A 23758-nucleotide genomic window follows, 5' to 3' on the forward strand; every position below is an offset into this window, starting at 1 on the left:
CTTAAAATATATACAATATTTCCGACAATTCTGTCAGGTTTTCCAGGGATTACACAAACAGAACTTGACATAATAAATTTATGCTTAAGGTGATGAAATACATCCCAGGTAGGATGGAACCCATGATTCCAAAATTATCAGACAAATGCTTAATCCTACCACCACTGTGGTCAGCTAGAATTATTCTGCAGCTAACTGCCACAAAATATGATGACCTAATGAAATACTTCAACCTTACCAATGGATTCCTTTTCTAGGGTCCCTCCATAAGATGTTTCAAATTATTGAGCTATGAATTTCCCCACATTCCTATACAATACAAAAAAAGTTCTTTCCGAAGTTCATGTTTTCATGAAATGCATAACAAAGAGTGGTTCTATTGCTTTCAGCAATGACATGATTCATCTAATTAATTAAATTGATTAAATAAAGTTGCATCTGACAAATATGGAATCTACATCAACATTGATATTTAAAACAGTAGCGTTGGATTGGAGAATACAGTTTGCTTCTCCTTTATCTGGATATTCCATTGATATAGACAACCTAATCATGCTGCATAATGAGGGCTTAATTATCTTAAGATTTGACATGGTATAATTTTTCTCTAGATGCATATTTGAAAACATTATGCCAAATTTATTACATCGAAAAAGAAATGAATACAATAGTATCCATCATAAAGAGAATTTTGGAGATGTCGAGAAGAATATTTCCTTTTTAGGTCCTTAAATAGGGAGCATCAGCAGAAAGAGACATTAACAGAATCAGAGGCAGATGCATTGCCGGCCTCAGTGGCAGAAGGTTAAAGTCCTCGCCTGCCAAACCAAAGGTCATGGGTTCAACTCCCATCTGGGTGGGTTGTCAAGGTCTGGTGGTGTTTGATAGTCGTTGTTACACCTTATTTCTCCCAATGTAAAAGACCTTAAATGAGCTGCTTTTGGGGCGATTAAGATAAATAAAAAATGAAACAGGCAAAATAGGCATTTTTGATGGTTAAAAGTGTCCTTAATTTACAGTAAATGAACTTACAACATCATAAAATTCGTATCCTAAGTAAAAGAAAATATGTTCTCTGCGACTGCACCATCAAAATATTACTGTAATCCTAGGAGTGAAACATTATGCATGCAATACTTAAAAAAGTAAATAATGTTGAATTAAGAAATGATAACATTACTTAATGAGAATAATTTTGGATTGCTAGTTCATGGGGACTCAACTGTGTAGATAGGAGATGTGACTTACTTGCTGCTCGTCATGCTGATGACAGTGCTCATGGGAGGGCCCTTCCCCAGCGTAAACCATTCGGGACCTGTCATCCGAGAGGCCATCGATGGGAGTCGACCTGCCCTTCCTGTGATGCCTGGATTTCCCGGGATGGTGCCTTTCTGGAGCTATTTCTTCCGAGTACCTGCTGTGCATGGAGGCCATCTTCCTCTGTGCTGGGGACGGTATGCGATGGGGCTTGGGGGGTGGGGGCGGTGGGGGGTGGGAGCGGAAGGCGGGCGCTCTGCTGGGGGGAGGGGGCAGCTGGGGAGGGAGGGAGGGGAGCAGGAGGGTGCGGAGACCCGCGTCTGTGATGCAACGGCACTTTGACACTGAGAGATACCGCAATCCTGGCCTCGGTCCATTCTCGTGCGAGTGATGCGCTGGCGAGAGGTATTGCAGACCGCGGTCCGTGACATGTATGCAGTCCGAGATGCTCAATTCCTGGAGCCGTGGGCAAAGTTCGCCAATTGACTGGAGAGCAGCATCTGAAAGGATTTTGACACAACTTACACAAGTGCAGAAGACCTTTGCATTAAAAGAGGTCATATTGAGATAGATTCAAACTCAGGGCCGTGTTCCGGAACTATCCCCTCATTAGCTATTCCTTCCCAGTGATGAGAATGGCTGTTTCAACTCTGATCTGAGCCAATCTGAGGGAACAATGCAATCCATACTGGAATTATGCTGCCGAATATTGACGATCCCCTTTCTGAGAACAAGTGGCCCCCTGCCTCTTTTCTTTACTGGCATCCAAAATCATCCTCCTCCTTCTGAACACTGTCTCTTCACAGTGGAATAACAAGGCATAAACTTCACAGTTTGCCAAAAAAGTGTTTGGCCATTTTCACATTAACATCATTGAATGACTCTCTGAGTTGCAAACCACTTTGGTGTGCACCTGAACTTCAGAGGTGACATCATGCTTTTTGACTTTGGGTGAAGATTCATTGGTTAGATTAAAAATGGTTTTTAAAGATGATACACTTTGGTTTAATGGCATCATATAGAAAACTTATCACCTTAATTTTGAATCTTATGCTTCACTGGTATGTGCATGAGCTTCCAATATTTTTGACCAGATGCAGATGTTTTGGTTGAATTTCATGAATTTGTTAAATATCACGCTCAGCTGATAATTTAAATAGTTTCAAAATTAAAATGAGGACTGCCTCTATTAGTATTTCCATTTTTTAATGCATTATTAATGCAAACTTCATCAAAATTGGAACTCTTTAACGACACATTTCACCCTCCATTCCATAGCCAAATCAATGACTCCAACCTGTCTACAGACACAATGATTCTCTAACAATGAGCAATACAGAAGTATACAAAGGTCTGTTACATACAAATGACCATTTTTCATTTTCATATCCATATCCTTCAGCAACACATAGTGCTAAGCGATTTGATTTGGTTAATAGTTCGTAAATGACTGTATCAGTGAACAATAGGGTGGATCGAGAAAATCGATTTTTTTCACATCCATTTTGTCCAATGAAAAAAAGTTGTGGGATTGATAAAAAATAAGGCCTGAAAAATTTGAGACCTCTACGTGAACCTCTGACCCTCGCTCAAGTGCCATTTAGGAAGGGAGGGTCAAAAATTAAAAAATATTCATATTTTATGTTCATTCCCTATTGAATTTGCCGAGTTACTGCTCTTCTAGGGCAAATATTTCGTGCATTTTGACGTATCTGCCACCGTTTAGCCACAAAATGCCTAATTTGAGTCTGCATCAGCGAAGAAAATATTCCAACACCCACCCAGCGTTGCGGATACGAGAGCGGCAAGCCGATCACGTCCCCTCCTCACTCGCTTCTCCCCCTCCCACGCCTCGAATACAGTAAAATTCATCCCGCGTATGCTGCTAGGAGGGCGTTCATCCTTGATAATATAAATCGGACTGGAATGGGTGGGGGAAAAGCGAGAGGGAAGGGGACAGGAGTAGCCTGCCGCACTTGTATCAGCAAAGAACAGTAACTAAGCAAATTCTAAAGGGAAAGAACATAAAATATGAATTTTTTTTATTTTTGATCCTCCCCCCCTAAATGGCATTTGAGTAAGGGTCAGGGGTTCACCTAGAGGTCTCAAAATTTTCAGGCCTTATTTTTTATCAATCCCACCACTTTTTTTCACTGGGCCAGAAGGATTTGAAAAGAATCGATATTTCCAATCCACCCTAGTATACAAGCGCTTTGGTCATACATGGGAACCAACATTCCGGTTTGATAATACGCCCCTATTGAATTTGATCCATTACAGACATATACATTTAATGTACACTAATTGTAATATTTATGATAGTTGATATATATAATTGGAATGAAATTTGGACTATCATAATCTACAGTAAGCAAGAAAAGAAATCGTAGGAATTGAATATATAATAACTTGGCTATTTCCACATGGTGATTTTATTTCATCAATTCCTACAATTAAGGATTTCCACAACGTTACGCCTGCTACTATTAATTACAAGAAAAGGAATGACCTTGTGATGGAGGTACTAGAGAGTTTTTATCTTGTGACCTACCAGTTATCTGGTGACACCTCCTGAGGAAGAGGGAAGTTAGGAGTGGACAGGATGCTGCAAGCAATGCGATTCCAGAATCTCTCACCAGAGGACACTCGGAAAGGTCAACATGCATCAGGAGCAAAGGAGGGCCCTCCGCTCTGCCGATGGAGCCAACCCCAGAGCAACCTAGAGCAAGAAAAACAGCAACATTATTGCATAGTCAAGAGCAAGGCCATGTAAAGAAGGCAAAGACTCCACAATCCAGTGTATTGGCAGGGAATCATTCTGAATGGAGGGAGAAAGTAGTATGTATTCTAAAAGGCTACAGCAACAGCACGCCATTCAGAGAAACTACCAGCGAAATATGAACGTGATGAGTGAAAGCATAATTCAAATTGAAAATGACAGATGAAACACAATACGTATTACAAATTGTGAGGTAAAAAATGATAACTTTACATATTGGAAATATAGGTGATACAATTCAGATAACCAATGGCCTCAAACAATATACATAAGGCAACATGACGATTAAGAGTCTGCAGTCTTCTTCACGTTAACATTTGTAGCTCCCAAAACAATTAAGTACCTATCTCATTCACAATGCACCTGATTTACAGGATAAACATGAATAAAAAGAGTTTTTAAGGCTAAGAAATCATAATATTGATGCTATGATCTTATTTATCAATAAGCTTGATTGGTGTCACTCAGTGTAGTTATTTGAATGTCAAGAGAAAGGAAAAAAACCTCAATTCACGTAATCAATAAGAATTTTTGAGGTGTGTGGTTAAGGATTTTTCATTTCAATTACAGTTAAAGTTAAGTTTAAAAAATTGAAAGAGGTGACGGTTAAATTAGGGTAAAATAAGGCAACGAAATTGTATCCTTATTACTTGCATTAAAGATGATACTTTCCAAAAAGTGAAATTAAAATCAACTCCAAAAATAAGACTAGTTACAAAAATAAGACAATGAAAGACTAGTTATTAAAAATTTTAAATGTTGAATTATTAGGACACCTTAATTTTCCCCCACAAGATGTGAAAAACAAAAATACAAGACAAGAAACTAAGAGAGTTCCAGAGCAAGGGTAATTTTCTTTGCAGCATTAATACAAAAATTCAATTCACAACTGGTATTTGTCCAATCTCATGAACAAAAGTAAGTCAAGAATTTATTTTGAGAGGATTCTGTAGGATTGCAAGATATAAAATTCTGGTAAAGTAACAAAAATATATCTAAGATCGTTCAATGAACCATAGGATGAATACTAAAATTAAGGAAAAATACCCGAAATATAAATCAGAAGAACAAATAGCAAAATGCACTTTCAAGACTTCACTAATTGTAATCAAATTTGTCAATGGTTTCCACTGCATAGCTATGTGCATGCTAATGTTCATGAACTTATTACGTAGTTAATGCGTTGTGTGACCAATGGCCACTAGGATTGCCAGAGAGCCCAAAATGAACAGCAAGGTAAGAGATTGCACGTGGGGGAAATTTTTAATCAGCTATAACTGCATTCCATCAGCTAAATTTGGTCTAAGTTAATGTTAGGTTACAAAATTAACTCAGGTTAAGTTAAAATTACAGTTAGCTGCACAAAGAATTCTCATTTATGTGCATTGAGTCAGTCGAAAATGGTAGCATTCGAAGCTACTCGAATACCAAGTGACTTTTAGTTGTTTGGGTGTAGGAATTAATGATAAATTTTATATTTCAATAAATGTAGATGGCACTCAAGCATGTGGCCCACGAGTTTATCTTTTCCTCTGGTCCATAAAATGCATTTGAGGGGAAGGCCAAAGCAGATAATTAGAAGAGATAAAAAAACCACAAGAAAATGGCATTAGTAAACACAAAGGACACCTCAAATGTCCATGTGATATAGAAAATGATGGCTCAAGCAATCGTTTTCCCTTTCATTGTAAAGCATAGCTGAAATGATCTCTGACGCAAAAATTGATCAAGTGATTCTTGCTTGAGCAAAGAGTAAAATTTATGCAAAATCAAGTCATTCAAAATCTAAGAATATTTGGTGGTCTCGTGACACATTAATTCATGAGTAAATGGTTAAACGTAGAGGGACTCTCACCAGTGATGTCGAGGTGCCTGAGCCTGGGGCATCTCCTGAATGCCTCCGCGACTCCAGCATCCGTGATTCCCGGAAAGCCCCTCAAAGTGAGCTGCACTAGCGACGGACACCTCCTCGCGATCACACTCACCCCAGCGTCACTGACCCCACTCCCCCCACGCACTGACAGCGACCTCAGTTCAACCTCATCCTCGGGGTCTGCATCCACTGCGCCCGCAGCGATCCACACTCTCTCCACCCCCACGGAATTGCTCCCCAGCTTCCTCAGAATCCCCGATAAGAACGTCTCGACTCCCCGTGGACAGCCCTCGGGAGTCGCCAGCACCGTGATCGACCTCCACAGCCTGGGGTTCCACGCCACACGCCGCCACTGCTTGCACGTGCGGGCGCAAGCGCAGAGGTCAGCCGAGGTGGGCAGGAAGGAGAAGACTCGGAGGAGCAGCGTCTCGGGAAGGGATTCCCAGGCAGGGCCAGGATGGGCGGGGAGCGTGTGGTAGCCGAGGTCGGGGGGCGAGGCCCTGCCGTGCATCTTGTCATCTTCCAGGTGGTGGTACCCGTGCTTGCCCACAATCACCTTCTTCTTCCTTCGGCCGGGCCGCAGTCCGAGGCGGCGGAGGCCCGAGCCTGGAGGCGGAGTCGGGGCTGGCCTGCAGCCCTTCTCGAAATTGCCACCTTCCGTGCCAACAAAGAAAATCATTAGTAAGATATGAGTTAACTTAGCGAAATCTATATCTATATCTATCTATAAGTTTAACTTCAACCAAATATTTTTTGCTGAGATTAAATTTTAAATTTAGTAGGCTAATTTTTAGTTTAATTAGTTTTTAGTTTGAGTAAATTTTTTGGCAACTCAGGCAACAACTATGAGCATAATTGAATAATACCAGAAATAAACTATTTCTGAAAGGGAATACATAAAATTGAAAGACATCTCCCATGAAAGGTATTTTGTGTCATGGGTAAATAATAAAAAAATCTAGCTAACTGTACTTTTGGTTTGCTTTGTGGGTGTCGTGAGAATTCAAAGCATTGGCATGATTTCTGCCAAGTGGTGCTAGTGAAAAGAGCTGATTTTTCCCATTTCCCCTCAAGCATTCCATGTTCAACACCATTTTTTTAAATAAAGGCTGTGTCAACATTTTGAATTACTACAGACCAATTACAAAACAAAATATCTTTTCCAAAGTATCTGAGTACTGAGTACCATCTTTTCCAATTAATATCATTGTTAGAAAAATATGCCCTTTCTCCTTAAATCAACATGTGTACCCATAAAAATCGATCCGCCTTATCTGCTTTATTTAAAGCCACTGACTTCTTAAGCAAACAACTGCAGGTATTGGTCAACTCCTCCAAATATCATTCCATGGCCACAGTTCAAGTGCTCGATCGGTGGGTGTCTAACTGCCAAAGGGGATTAAGAAACCTGAAGCGGTCTTCACTGTGGCCCAAAGGCCTGGGATTCGATTCCCAGCACAGGATAATTTTTCTCACAGCAGTTGATATGATTTCAGGAAATCAGTGCTAAAGAGAGGAACTCCAGAGCTCCAGAGGCTTTAGTACTGCGATGTGGAAGGCAAGAGGAATCCACCACATTATTACATATAAAAGGAACAGTAGAGGGAGGCACTACCTGGAATTCCATTGTCACAGAAAGATAGGTATTTAACTTTTCAGAGAAAATTGAAATATTGAGTGGAATTTTGCAAATTTCAATTACTTTTCTGTGAACCAATTACCATCCCATGCTGTTGCAACCACTCCACTCATTTTTATTATTCTATGGCATGGTGGAATTCTCTTGAGTAAAATATTCCACGGGTAAGCTAGTGCTCGATGCGGATCACCAGGCGAGGACTACCCAACAGATTACATACATTGGTTAAATGAGAGAAAAGGTTGGGTAATGGGAGGATTGAGAGCTGCACAACAAGCAAGGCCAATTTGAGGAAGTAACTGAGTGCGTGACCTCATCAACTGACCGGTCAAAGGGTTAAGAGCAGAGACTGTTTGCCTAAAATAGATGGAGGAGCAGGTGGCAGATCAAAGCACGGAAAAATATTGGTCAATTTTAAGTACATATACCGGGACTAGCCACGGTGATAACTTTTACGGAGTCACCCGCAATGCACAAATTGTGCGAAAAATCCACAGAGGAAAAATTATTCGCCTTGACCGAGATTCCGGTCAAGGCGAATGAATTTTCCTCTGTGGATTTTTCGCACAATATGGGTCAATATTCTTCAAAATATTACTATTAAAAATAGTGACTGAGCACGATGGACTATTGTGTTATTTCACTTGGGATTTGGATTCATCACAGATGAGTGAAGGATGGAGGGGCAGACCTTGGAAGGACGGAATGCGCGCACTTACCTCCGTCAGAGGATGAAGAGTCGTCGTCGTCGTCATTTGGCTGGTGGCTTTGGCAGAGGGTGTTCTCGTAGTCGAGGGAGGGTTGGTAGGCCTGCCTCTGGGGTCGGCGCCTGCGCCGGCTGTAGGAGGCCGCGGTGAGCGGGGGCGTGGGGTGGGGCGGAGGCAGCCTCATCAGGGGGGCGTCCTCGTCGCCCGGGGGCCCGCGGCCCAAGTGGGCCAGGGGACACGACTGCGGCGCCTGGGCCATTGGCACGCTAAGCGGCTGTCCCGCACCTCCTGCGGGCGCAATTAACACACGACTCCATCAATTGATATCATCACCCAGGGATGCATCGTACAAATAAATAAAAACACAACCAAGAAAATGAAGGAACAATCGGCAATGGAAAGTTATTTACGCCGTCATGCAATGAAAAAAATATTTTTACAACAGTAGTTGTTGTCAATGAATTTCTGACTCGTGGATCCGAAAATGATACTCAAACCATTGCTTTACCCACAGTTTCGGCGCAAACCATTTACTTGGCCAATATTGATATCACTTAGTGGGTAAATAGTACCTACATACCTAACTATATGGGAAATTAATCATGTTGAAGTTGAACGGATGCATACTTACAGGGAATGTGGAGCCAAAAATTCAATATCATCTTCCACCCTGTGATTGCTCTGTTATTTGCAATTGTCCTGTTATTTCTCTGCGCTTACGATGAACCATCAAGCAGCAGTCACCCATCATCCGAACATCTCCAATTTTCTGGCTGCTTTGTTTCATTTCCTAGATATTCTAATAGAATCTTTCACTTGCAATTTACAGGATATATGTCACTATTAATGTATTGCATTGCTATGGATTGCAAATGTGCGCGATTTGTGCAAAAACTGTGGGTGATATGATGCACTGAGGACCTTTTTTGTGTTGAGGAGGTCAACATACATGAAGAACTTTCGAAAAAGGTTATTGCGACCAGTCATTTCGTTGCATATTGCTATCAATTATGTAAATTCCTTCAAGTTCGAAAATGAAGGTCAATGGCGAGCATTTCGCGATGTCATTTCTATGATTCAGAAAAATTGAGCATTAAGGATATCAGGAGGAGAACATCGCAAGGAAGTTAAGAAAGGCTATCAAAGACACGATTATTGGGTATATGGGGCTTTGCGGGAAAAGAAACATGGCCACTGAGAAGAGTAAGCTTCCGTGACGTCATAGCGAGAAAATTTCTCAACGCTACACTATAGAGGTGCGAAACCGTACTCTTTACAAAAACAACTCAATGCAAAAAAACGATAGTAATAATAATTCTACGTGGTGCCCAGCCCTTCGATCAATCCAATCAAACCAATCGATCCGCATTGCACACGGAACTATGCAGTCATGAGTGAAAATTAAATTATCGTCACTTATCAATCCGATTCACAAATATACGGTTCCCTTCACCGGTACGTTTTCGATGGCTGTCGACAACGAATCAACCTCCTCTCATGATGCACGCAGTTCGTATCAGGTCTGCGTTGGCCACGGCTAAGTTTAGAACTTATTCGAACTACAGTTCGCGTGTTTATTCTTATCATTCTGTAACATGATAACAAAATGCTTGTAATTTATTGTATTTTATGAGACTTCATTTATTGCGGACCAGTTTGTTTGGAGATGTTACCTTGTGATGCGCATTAGGTCTCAGGAAAATGATTTAATGACTCTGATGCATAATTCATTTAAGCACCTATAAAGAACATTCAGAAAAGTGAACCTCGCATGTGTGAACGCCACGCTTAAGGCCGTTTTACACGGTACACAGCATTGCGCAATCTGACGTACGTGCGAAGGCGCAATCGAAATTGCGTCGTGTAAAGCGGTGAATTGCTAGAACACATGCGAGAATGCGTGGATGCGTGACGGCAAAATAGCCCGTTCTAATTTCGTTCATGCATTCGCGCAATTCCACGCCATTTTAGAAATTAATGCAGCTCTAACCTGCGCAATTCCGTGCCCCGTGTAAAACGGCCTTTACATTGTATCGTGCCCCCGACACGAATTCGCGCCTTTTAGAAATCACATGAAACTGATTCATGTCGTTTCGCTGATACTACACCGTTTCTATCAGGTACCGAACACACACCAGTTCACAGAAAAAGAGAACGTCACCGAAAATGAATCGAACTCGTGCCGTGGTGGCGAATAGAACCGTGAGACGAACCTCAGCTGCTCACCCGGTCCGAACACGAACGATAACACGACTTGAGAAAATTCGCGTACGAGTAGGAACTTGTTCGAATACCAAGTTCGTCGCGAGTGCTTCGAAAAGTAACCGATACCAGCTCAGGTAATACATTCATGTACGCAATTGACGTCAGGCATAATGAATGGTGTATAAAAAATAAAAAATGCGATCTAAAATCACAAGATAATTAAAAAATTCTCAGGTACTGGAAAAATATTTTGCTGGAACAATTTGATGCAATTTTAGGAATATGCAAACAAGATTTTAAAAAAATCAGGAATTTATAAAAAAATATTAAAGTTTTATTCTGATTGTGAGTAAAAATATTTTGGGTACCGGGCAGTGGGATATCAACGTCGAAGATTAGGGAGAGGCTCTTGATTGGATATTGGCAAACAAGGGAGTTCGAATGAAGTGAAGAGCGTATACTTGATAAATGACCCGTTGACACAACCTCGATGGCATCCACGAATGTTATGATAGAGGATTCTCCAATCTACACCTGTGCCTGTTGTCACTCAACGCGCATTTGAATGGGTTCAATATAATCGCCACTCACGTCGCTGATGGGCAAAGCGATCCTACTTTTACGGAGAAATGAAGGGACAAATAAGAGCTGTTAGCCGAAACTTATATTCGTGGCGATGTGATACAACTACATTGTAACTTGTCATGCTATTCCTCGCTATTGTCAAGATTATATTTCAAATATTAAGAATAAATGGATCGCATTCACTTCATTGCCGCGCTGAGCATAGTTTAAAATGCGACGGTCTGGGGTCTCCTCCGTTTAGTCTCCTTGCTCGAAATAGGAGTTTTTTTCCTAGGAAACTTGTGAAAGAATTGATAAATATGATGATAATTTGACGAGGTGCTCAGCCCCACCCAAGAGACGCCATACCAAGTTACGAAGCCAGCCAATCCGCATCACGTAGTACGCGAGGCACGATCACGTTGGATGGCGGGAAAAAAACGTTCGCTCGTCGAAAAAAGTAGGAAACGAGTTTAATTTGCGAATTTATTTTCGAAATTGGAAGACGACGGGTTCCCAGCACTTGTGTATGTGTCTCTGCGCTTCCAAACGAGGCGAGGCAGGTACAACCCCACGTGAGTTAGCAGCAGTGGGACAGGTCGAGTTGAGATTAGAGGGACCGTTTCGAAATTAACCCCTATCGGCGCTGCAATGACGAGTTAAGCTAGAGTCATGAACTTGTGATGCCAAACCAAAGCGCAATGACGAGTGTATCTCGTCATCGGATTTTCATAATCTATTCACTGTTTAGGGGAACAATATAGTTATTTTGAAAGCTTCAAAATGTTAAAACATTCATAGTATGAATAAATAATCCATATATTTTATGAAACATGATGCATTGGAAGGATAGAAATGATTTTATTGGAGTAGCGATAGCTGTATTCTCCATGTTTTATTAATCACATTTTATTTCACGGTTCGTTATAAATTACTAAATATCATTTCCTTACCTACCATTTAAAAGAGACCCACAGAAAAAATGAATAGAGAATAGGAGCACGATATTCGGAAAATTAACAGAAAGGGGTGCTAATATTTGGGGCGCATTGGCCTCAATCATTGGCGTCGTCCTCCTTGATCCTGGTTCACACGTCGCAGTGGAATGCCATTGCTATAGCTCCGAAGCGATACCTTGCTTCTAATATCAACACTTAAAGTGTTTCAGAGATGAATCGTGAGCGGAAGAAACGCGCGAACGAGATCTTTCGCGAGATCACTCCGACGAACGAACGACACGAATCTTTTTGGCCGTTCGCGACCTAAGTCGGTCGTCGGTCACTCACGATCGAAGACTCTCATAATAGGCAGAAATTTTTTTCTAGTTAACTATAAAGTGTCCTAAAGTATTTAATTTAATTACAATTGCTTAGGGTACAGAATAACAGCCAAGCGTTTCGAGATCAAGGCGCAAGACGAGAGTACGAAATGTATTTGAAACGGTCGTGTGAATAAAAATGTTTGTAAAAAATTGCCAGAAAGTTTTAATTTAAGAAAGAACAGAAATGACGTGTACATAGTTGCTCTTACGTGGCCAAACGGAGACACCAATGAACTGGAAGCAGGAAGATGGCGCACTTTCAAATACCTATAAAAATGAAAATTAGGAACCTAAAAAAATTTCACGACCTTACTGTGGGAAACGTGTGCGTACTTTAAAATTCGGAAATTTAATTTCCCAAAAACTCTTTCAAACACATTTTGGATTCAAATCCATCTCCATGAAGTCTCTCTCGCATTTAGATATATAAGTTAATCTATTTCACCATGCGAATTGCTTTTGCGGGATTTGTTACACCTTTTGATAAATTTGAAAACATAAATACATAAAAAGTATTGCAATCCTAAGATTTGTATGCATAGTGAAGCCCTCCACTTCTCCCTATCACTACCATTGCCACTGTATCCTGACTTTCTACCACTCTTACTCCCCGCATCCTTCTTCGCCTATCCTTCGAATTTTTTCCTCTGGGGACTTTTCCACCATTATTTCCTTAGTAGTACTGTATTCATAGATAGTATTCTGGTACATACTGCATCCCTTCATTTATTCCGAGCCGGTTTTCGTTACCTCCGTAAGGCTCCTATTCCCCTTATCTCTCTTTATTTGTCCGAAATATAATCTGCTCCCCGACTTGTCCCTTGGTCTCTTCATCTAGGGCCTTTTCCATCAATTTTTCCTTCCATTATGATTCCCATATAACTGCTGTATCTCATTACGTGGACAAACCACCTTAATCTTCTTTGGCGTACAATGATCCGTGGTGTCCCTTCTTCTCCTTTTAATGTATTATAAATAACTATTGACGGATCAGAAAGGAATGGGGGCCCCCATTCCTTTCTGATCCGTCCTTCCTACGTTCCAAGCTTCTGAGCCATAAAGTGAGTGCCTCTGCCCACACGAATGTTTGCACGCACTATTTCCTGGTCTGCAGTCTTTATACTCTTCGATGATAGCAGGGCAGCCTCTTTGCCGCCTCTTCGACTTTTGTCGTGTAGAAAAATTTCGATGGTAAATACAGCAAAATCTCCGAATACAAGCCACATCGCACCAACGGGAGTAAGAAATTGTGTTCGCAGAGTAATTAAACATCGTAAATATCTCACAAAGCAGTGATCAACTCTTTTAAACTCCTTCGCGGGCTGCCGTGTATCATATGGTTTTTCGGAGCCTCATTCGTTTTATGCAAAGAAACTAGAAATATGATTGGTCGAGGCGCCTAGCCTCGCGTGCGGGTGCCACTTTCGTACCGACAAAAGCATTACGTCACGAAATTGTCGGTTGCACCGACGATTGTCGGTAGAGGCGTTTTGTGAATAGCATTACTATCGGTGCAACCGACGATCGTCGGTATCCGTGTACAGAATTCCGCCCCAGGCATATTTTCAAACAAGCATTTAAAAAATATGAATATTTTAAATTTTCTTTACATGAAGATTTGAAATCGTGTCCGCTTTGAAAAGTATTTGGGCCGCCATCTTGTCCTCAATCTGTCGCCCCATTACGAAGACTCGTCTATGCGTGCGTTCGCCAAGTGATTATTTTTTCCTCCGCTCAAGAGGAACCTTTTGCCTTCTGGCTGGGCAGGTCGTAAATTAACCCGCTGCCAAGCAACCGGCAATCAAAACAAAAACTCGACCTTTTCCGGGAAACGGGTTCCGTATGATTCAAAAGTCGGAGGATGGGAGGCTTTAAAAAGAACTTCAGTACCAAAACAAATTATAGAAACAGCACTTATTCTCGAGTAATCTTTAAAAGAATCATAAATATGGCAGGAGGCATGTGCCTAGGATAAGACGTGTGCAAACTTTGTAACGCTCTCTGTTCGCTTGTAGCAGCCATTGGCGAATCGCTCCGCTATCCTTTCTATTTCCACGGATTAAATCTTTTCGCGCCGAATCCTATGTGTTTGCCACATATTTTCAGATGTGGCAAGCCAGACGAGTGCGAAGAAGCGCGACCATTCCATGTCTTCCTCCATGGACCTTACAACAACACTCTTTAATATTTGGCTTGACGTTAATACTATTTCTTCAATTTCGTGGCTTCCTAGGGTGTATACAAACCGCGAAAACCTGGAATACTCGGGAAAGTCAGCTCTTCTGAAAATACTCCATGGGAATACTATGAAATTCGGTAACTTTCCAAGAAAAATCGATTCTTGTCGCATGATGGCAGAATTCTAGCATAGAACTCAAAGAAACGACCCAATTCAAAACTAAATATGAAATAATTTTAATTTGATAAAAAAATAAAATTCTCAGAAATCAGAATTCCTTCAATAGAAGTCTCTCCTCCAATCAATTTCCATTCATTCCGGTCGTTGTAATAGAAACAACAGCTTCGCGGCACTACCGCCAGTATCTTCAGATCAAAAATGCCGATCCACAATATGTACGTTGTTTTCCTTATCTTATTCTAATACATCTCGCATTTGGAAACTTAAGGGGTTAGGCGTAAGATGGTTTTTTTTCTAGTCCCAATCTAGTCCAATGAAGTCGATTTATTATTGTTATTATTACTACCTGATCAACATAACTCCTTGTGTACTGGCCTTCAGCTATGGTTAACTGCAGATTCTATCTGGGGTATTTCGTGGTGCTGAATTTACCGTCGTAATGAGAAAATTTAAGCTAGACATCTTTTGGAGGGGGTGGTAAAGAATGTCCCCCATGGATTTTTTGTAAATATCGGGATAGTGTGGCAATGCCTGTGCTTTTCTTTTCCTAATGTTTGAATATGTGATCTGAAGCTTTATAGATTATGTAGATGATAGACGACAACGATGGCAAGTAATTTATTTCCAATGAGCAAATACCATTAATTTAGAGAAAAATCCATGGGTGATTCTTCCTTATACAATTATCTTCCATTTCTCTCGTCAAAGAAAATTCTATTTCGCTGGTGATATCTCACGCCGATAGCCAAGCTAAGTAGTTGAAAATTTGCATAAATATTCTCAACTAAATTTCGTGCAAATTTACCCATTAAAATTTTCCTGTCCCTACGTGTTAACAATATATATATATGAGGTCAATCTAACAAATTTCGCGAAAAAAGACCACCCGCGTGTTTTTAAAATGAAAATTACCAACTGTAGCCTCTAGCTGTAGTCAATTTAATAGCTGCGTGGAAGTAACTATCACACGATTTTAAAGTTAAGTCATTTTTCTTCCATTTGGTGGTATTTTAAATATTTTAATTTATTATTCACTATAGATACATAACAAAATGGCGGAGCCTGTTTTTAGCCAATTATTTTACACATACGGAGTGAATGCAGATATTTTCGCCAAAATAGTTATAATAGTTATAGTTACCTCAAATTGCACTCACTACTCTTTCAATCGAAATTGGCACATTTTCCCAATTAATAACATGTATAGGAGTCGACAGTGTTTGGCCGAGTTTTAGACTCTCAGGCTTCAACCGCTCTGAGGTGTCAACCGCTACCGTGCGCGGTGTAGATCGACCAGAATTATATCACTTTTGAGTTAACTGATCGCTGGCGAGAATGGAATTTTTATACAAAAGAACAATCTCACTCGTTGTGCAATCGCAATGATGCAGGAGGATAATATCCGTTCTCGTGTTTGCAAAAATAAAACGTTGGGAAGGGTTCGCTGCCATGAATATTTCATGTTTCGATTGCAGCCAGGGTATAATCCTCCCGCTGCTCGTCTCCGGGTTAGATCTCCTCCCTGGGGGGGCGGGGGTTAGTGGCAGCCCTTGTACGGACTTGGAAAGCTATTTTCATTTACGTGGAGGTACTTGGTTGAAGTAAAAATACGACTTGATAGCCAAATTATTTTAGGACAATTATTAAAAAATATAAGAAATAAAATTGACAGGAAACAAGTAGTAAACAAAGGCAACCAGAAAGCATAAATGGTCAGAGGAACACTTATAGGCATCGTATTTTATCATATATGGAATTCCAACGCAGACAAGTTTTGGCGAAAAATTTATGAGGAACAAAATATATTATGCCAGATAACACAGAGACAGAATTTTCTCACGACTTTCGCACTGATGGACTTTTACGTAGCACGTCATAATAATTCTTTTTCTAATAAAAAAATGATAAAATTTCTCCTGGCTTCTATGTTTAGCCGTGTATTTTCAGGATTATACACAGTAAGGATGACGTTCGCCATGAAAAAGTATTTCTTGGTAAACTTCATCCTTGGTGCATATAATACGATGGTCGTTCATTAAGTCCTTATAATTTCCTACAAATCACTCTCGTACTCTCGTAAAAATAAAATTGAATTTTTCACAGCAAGCAGCACTCTTAACTAGCCCCTTGTTAAAGTTTCAGCTGTATCCGTCCCATAGTTCCATTGTTATGGTCAACTGAAGTAAACAACTTTCAGTTGTTTGTAAAAATGGAGAAAAGTGAGTTTCGAACGGTGATAAAACACTTGTTTTTAAAAGGGTTAATGCCGAAAGAAATGAAAGCTGAGTTGGATGAAGTTTACGGCACACCTGCACCTGTGATTGGAACTATTTATAACTGGGTGAATGATTTTAAACGTGGCCGTACATCCATTAAAAATGAACATCGTTCCGGACGCCCTGTGGGTGTATCTACCCCCGAAATTATTGACAAAATCCGTGATATGGTTTTGTGTGATCGACGAATCAAAGTGCTCGAAATATTCGAAGCCACAGCCATATCGCAAGGCACAGTTGCAATAATTTTGTACGAAAAATTGGGTGTTAAAAAAATCTCTGCAAGATGGGTGCCGCGTTTGCTCACAGCGGAAAATAAACGCGATCGTGTGGTCAAGTCTGAGGCTGCTTTGGCGCTTTTTCGTCGCAATCGTAAGGATTTTCGGCTTCAATACATAACTGTGGATGAAACATGGATTCATTACTACACATCTGAAACAAAAGAATAGTCAAAGCAGTGAGAGTTTGAAGGTGAACGGGCTACAAAGAAGGCAAAGACGGTGAAATCGGCTGGCAAGGTTATGGCTACGGTCTTTTGGGATGCACGCGGAATAATTTACATCGATTACTTGGAAATGGGAAAAACAATAACTGGAGAATGCTATGCATCATTATTGGACCGATTGAGGGAAGAAATCAAGGCAAAGCGACCTTATTTGAAACGGAAAAGTATAATCTTTCATTTAGACAATGCACGGGTACACACATGTGCAGTTGCGATGGCCAAAATTGTTGAATTAAAGCTCCAATTATTAGAAAACCCACCATATTCACCAGATTTGGCCCCAGTGACTTTTTTCTATTTCCTAATTTGAAGAAATGGCTTGTTGGACAAAGATTTTCGTCCAATGGAGAGGTCATTGCCCAGGCGAATGCCTATTTTGAAGAGCTTCCGAAATCCTACTTTTCGGACGAGTTAAATACTTTGGAGAAACGCTCGGAAAAATGTATAAAGCTAAAAGGAGATTATGTTGAAAATGTTTTAAAAAATAGACCACAAATTATTTGTTTTTCAACCTTTTTCTTAAGACTTATTGAACGACCCTCGTATATATTATCCCTACCAATCCCTCATGCCGCAGTATGCGTACAATCCATGTCTTCTCTTTATATTTATCCACAGTTTCCGCTCTTCTTCCACTTCTGAGAGACTTCTTCGTCGGTCACTCACTCTATTCAACTAATTTTGCACATCCACATCCACTGCGAACACCACATCCCAAATGCCTCCACTCATTTCCTCTCTGTAGTCCCGACCGTCCACGTCACGCATGCACACAACAACAAACTCCTCACTTATTGTAAGGTATTAATCAACTTTTTCCTCAGCGATATTTGTTGAAAGTAGGGATATAATTACTCCTTTCTCCTTGAAGAAAACTCGGAAAGAACCGTAAGCTAACCTAATGGCTACTTGGAAATATACATAAAATATTTGGTGTGTCCGTGGTGAAGTATTTGATGATCGACTGTAAGTCACTAAAAATAACAATAAAAATTAAAGGAGTTTATTATTGTTTAACAGAAACAGTATTCGGCGACTGTCAATGGGTCGTAATTCCACCATTATCTGCCTCTTCCAACCCTTGAATTCGAGTGACGTGCACCACTCGACTTGACCCGTAGGCTATCTCAACTCAAAGGGTCTCCACCACTAGATCGCTCGTAGTTTTACTCGAGCCGACCATCAAGTTAGTTGTCTCCCGCGGACCTCGGGCACACCAAATGGCTTCAGCGCTCGGCTCCGTACCGCAGAACTCGCACACGGCCGGGAAATCTACATCTACATAATACCCTGCGAGCCACCTGTAGGGTGCAGTGGCGGTTTGCCCATAAGGACTCTCGGACGCCGCCCCTCCCAAATATTTGAAAAAGTAAAAAAAATAAATATCCATTAATTTATAATTATACATCTGATTAATCAAAGCGTTTTTTCAGTCCCATACATCGAAAGTGTTGGAAAAACACGAAAAGAAATTTGATAGAAGGGATTTTTTTAAGTTGTTCTTATTTGTAACTTTTTCTCTTTCTAAATACACTTTTCTTACTCAGATTACAAAAGCAGGCTGTTCCGTCAATTCCAGTGGCGGCTTGCCCATAAGGACTCTCGGATGCCGCCCCTCCCAAACATTTGAAAAAGTAAAAAAAATATCCATTAATTTATAATTAAACATCTAATTAATCAATGTTTTTTTCAGTCACATACATCGAAAGTATTGGAAAAACACGAAAAGAAATAGCGCGAGAAGTTCGTATTTGTAGCCGTGGGGCGCTGGCCAGAACGTCCCAATCCATCCCCATGCAGTTATATGGAGAGTGGTAGTGGTGGGGGCCGCTGGTGCTATGACGCGTCTAACGTTGTGTCTTATGGAAGTCTTGGGACGTCGTCCGAAAATGCGCAGAGCGACGAGTGAGTTGACATCGCTGCGCAGGCCGGCGGGCGTATAATCTGGCGTCTACTTGGTGCTGCCACAGAAAAGGGACCTACGGAATCAGAATGGTCACTGTACTGGGTATAGTTATACGATTTTAATTTTTAATTACTGGTAGGTATTGCTACAGTAAATAAATTATCCCATTATGCTTGCGTATTTTGGTGTTTGAATTCCGGAACACATAAAATCCAACCAGTTAAAGGCCGTATTGACGAAGGAAAACTATTCTCGAGTATTTGACACAGTTCTGTTATGATTACGAATTTCAAGAACCTTGGGGAAACTAATATTATAATATTTAGGCCTTAACAATTTATTCATATCTTCCCGATGATTATAAATGCGGTACCTATTTTTCAGATAAATTTATCAAAAGACCTGCAGTATTAGGAAAAATCAGTTAACATTCCCCACTGATTTATAATTTAAGAAATAGTTGCGTGCGTGATAGGGTGAAGGATTAAATATGATTTAAATCGTTAAGCGCGACTTTAAATAGAGTCATTCAATTAATGGCATGAAGTGCCGCGTACAATGCACCTTTTGTGTGTAGGTTCATCATTTTTCTAGCCGTCCTTGTTGTATTAGTTCATGTTCACCTAATTCCTCAGCGGCAGAGCGGTAGCTGTCTTACAGAAAATGCCCACTTGGGTCTGATTTAAGTGGCCTCGAAGAGTTCATATCAGTGCGGAAATCCTTACAGCTCCCATCTGTGGCTCAGTCGAGTCGTCTTCTTCTACGATCTAGAACTTATTTTCTATTATATCATGGCAATGATTTCGAAGAGACGGTTATTCCAAATGCGACCCGTTGGCGTCTCGTGTGTTTACCACATATGAATCTTAGACTCAAGGAGATGGTCCGTGACGTCCTTTGTTTACTTGAATGCCTTTGCTGGCCTTAAATTCGTCCCTCAGCTGAATCAGCATTAGTGGACCACGACTTCTATCTCCCTTGAGTCGTCCTTATAGTAACGGCAAGACTCTCTGAAAGAACGGAGTGAAATGAGTTCAGGCATCATTTTCGAGGAGTTAATTGTGCGTAATTGCCGATTAAGAAGTTTCTTAGTGCTGTGTGTACATTCAAGAAGACAATTTTGAATTAATCAACAGTGCTCGTTTTTTTAAATGGAAATATAGGGAAAAATTGTCCCAATTCTGTCCAGGCACCTTGTTCTTTTTGGTCGTATTTTTCTTCGGCCTATTTTGTGTCGTCCCTTGTTTATTTATAGACTAGTGCCCTTGCCATGTGTTCAATCAGAAAGAAATTGTTGTCCAGCGCTGATTTCAACGAACGTGTAATTGATCACTTTGCTGGACAAAATGAGAGAAGGATGGACTTTTGCAATATAACTAAAGGCCTGTGAGTATTTCATATTTTGTTAAAAATGCGTGAGAAATGTTTAATTGTTGATTTTAAATCATACTATATTCAAGAAGTAACGCGAACACCGCCATCAAAGTTTACATCTGCAATAGCAAAGCGCGCGCATTCTAGTAGTGTTTGTTGCCTAGTGGAAGTCAGTGACACTCTCCTCCCTCCACAGGTGTTACAAGTGTCATTGCTACCTAAATCATTGCAAATGTTGTACAGATTTGACAAATAACGCATTATGATTGCAAAACGAACAACAGAAGTGTATTGCGGGCATATCCGCACGAAGAATGTAGACGCTAAAACCTAAAGTTACGTGTTTTCGTTTGTATTTGCAAAATATCGCAGCAAATATATTTTTATCCTTCAAGATCATTGGTCAGTATAATCGAGAGTCCGGACTAAGCCGATCCGTACGACCGAGAGTCTACTGCATTTAGTATTTATTAATCAAGCTTTATTAGGAAAACTAGGTATTATTGTTGAAAAAAACGGAACGTATGGCATCACAGAATTTAATTCCTAGATTACCGTAAAAACTTAATAAAATACACGAAACATTAAAAAATTACGACCACCCGGTGGAGTGCGCCCCCCCTAGCATTTGACTCACGAGCCGCCACTGCTAGGGTGTTTAGCAGGGGGTGATCAATCACCAGCATGCAGCATGCAATTAGACTCCCACATGCACACCACACGGTCCAAAAAACGTCACACATACTAACAAATTATACTACCATATGCTGTTAGGAATAATAATAAAATTAAGAATACATGCATTAAGTTTTACTAATGTTGGTAGGCTACACTACAAGTTATGCAATCTATTTATGAGTTCTATCGCTGCCGTTATATTCTCTTATTGATCGTGGAAAAAAATACATTCTGATTCTGTTCTACAATCTATCTCTCTTTTTTTATTTATATGATCTGATCTTCCGTAGTTTGTGGCGTTCGTAAGATATGGCTTACTTCGTTTAAAAAGACACTGCTCTTGGATTTATCTAAAAGGTTTAGTCTATTTTTCAGTCTATGGTCCGACAGAGATTCCCATCCGAGTTCATCTAAGAGGTCAGTTACACTAACAAGACTATCGTAACGACCTTTCACATACCTGGCAGCTCTTCTTTGCACGCGTTCTAACTCTATTATTTAGCCTTTTTCATGAGGGTCCCAAACACTGGCAGCGTATTGAAATCGCTTGCAGGTTGAAGTTGGAGCAGAGCGAAGACCCCGAAGGAGGGACGCAGGCCAACCCGGATGTGGTCTCCCTTGCGGGATGTGGGTGGACCTCGTGAGTGCTTAGGAATGCGAAGAATTCCTCGAAGAGAGCCTCACCAACCTCACGATCCCCTTTTTCTGCCCCCGTCCGAGGGACAGCCCCCGGCGAGGGTCACCCAGGGCTCAAGGAATAACATCGAGAAGAAAAAAAACAACGTTGTTACCTCCACCCTGGACCGTTCGCTCACTCCGCTACTCACTCCGACCAAGTTTTATTTAAAAAATAGCAAAAAATGAAAGTACAAACTAATGAAAAATTAACTTCAAATTGTATAATTAATTCGTAGCTGACGGATTCATAAAAGGGTTTTTTTCTATCTAAGTCGAATATGCACTTGGATCGGTCATTTTCAGCGATTATTCGAAATATCCCGGAGGAGTGATGGAAAAATTACGGTCAAAATGGATTTTTCGAGAAATCGATTTTTAATCCAAATAAAAAGCTAGACTTTTCTACCAAAATCGAAATTGAAACAAAGATCGATTAATCGAAATATACGACGATCATTTCAAAAGATCATTCGTACAAAAAAAACGTCTATTACTAATTCGAAAATAGCTCAAAAACCACATTTGAGTAGTAGAAAAAACTTCAAAAATTCTAAATTTTGAATGTTTCGGTAAAAATTTATTAATGCAAGCACATTTACGTTATGTGATCACCACTTGGAACCATTCGGATCGACAACAATTTTGAAGAAACATCAACTGATTGAGATGCTTTCTTAATGATCGAGGGCGTGCATTTCCAACTTTACCGGCATTTGAGAAAGAACTTTCAATAAGGACGGATGGCGTTATTGTACTCAGGCCGATAGTGACGCTGCAGAGACCAAACGAAATGGTCAAGATCGAGGTTGAAAAATCGATCTAGGATCGAATCTCGAAGATCATGGCTCGATCTCGACTATTGAAACTCGATTTTTTCTAAATCGATTTTTCCATCACTATCCCGGAGTTCATCCTCGAAAGGGAAGGAATAAATAATATCCACGATTGAGGCTGGACGGATGGTTAGTGTTTCCACGATTCCACCGATCGATTGATTCAAGTGGCTCGAGGGATGGTTTCCTGGGTGCTTGCCATTCACGAATCCGTGAAGATATTCCCTCGTCAATGTAAACGTGTAATTTTCTCCCTTCGTCAGATGCTGTTGCTTATATATATATATATATACCTGCTTGAGGCGTGCCCTTCACAAACGGAAACTCAGGAATGAATCAGTTGCAATGCTTTCAGTTAAGCGTTGAATTTCGGGTGTAATGATCGTGACGAAAATCGCACACCCGGTCATAGATAGGCGTCTGGAAAACCTAGACTTAGGAGGCGTATTCTTCTAGGATTATAAGAGGTGGACTAAGAGGGGGTCAGACGGAGGATCGTTATCGCCAAATTTACAAATAATTATCTTTATTTAAAAATATGTCACAGGATGGTTTTTGAATTACCACATACCCTTATTCAAATTTTTCAGTTCCGCGAGGCCTAGCGAAAGCCTTTACATTACATAACGTAGCGGACTCAATAACCTCTTCATAGTTATACGCGAATCTTTACATACTAAACTGAAAAGAGAAAAGCCGAAGAACGAAAATGTTTTACACGCCTAAATACCACTAAATATAAAAATATTTCCCTAATATTCCATCTAGTCAGGGGAGAAGAAGGCTGAAGATGACAGACGAAGT

The 23758-nt window shown here is 40.5% G+C and overlaps 1 protein-coding gene across 1 annotated transcript in view; it reads right to left on the minus strand.

The window, feature by feature from the left end:
- The window catches only part of LOC124164482 (F-box/LRR-repeat protein 7), a 53748-nt gene that overhangs the window by 8733 nt on the left and 21257 nt on the right, over nt 1-23758 (minus strand). The window contains exons 2-5 of the mRNA XM_046541813.1: nt 8268-8543; nt 5892-6563; nt 3809-3976; nt 1249-1757 (exon numbers count right to left, since the gene is read on the minus strand). Of these exons, the coding sequence (XP_046397769.1) occupies nt 1249-1757; nt 3809-3976; nt 5892-6563; nt 8268-8514 (1596 nt within the window). The 5' untranslated portion in view covers nt 8515-8543. The remainder of the gene's footprint in view (nt 1-1248; nt 1758-3808; nt 3977-5891; nt 6564-8267; nt 8544-23758) is intronic.

Source organism: Ischnura elegans, chromosome 8 (assembly GCF_921293095.1).
Source record: "Ischnura elegans chromosome 8, ioIscEleg1.1, whole genome shotgun sequence".
Classification (NCBI taxonomy): Eukaryota; Metazoa; Arthropoda; class Insecta; order Odonata; family Coenagrionidae; genus Ischnura; species Ischnura elegans.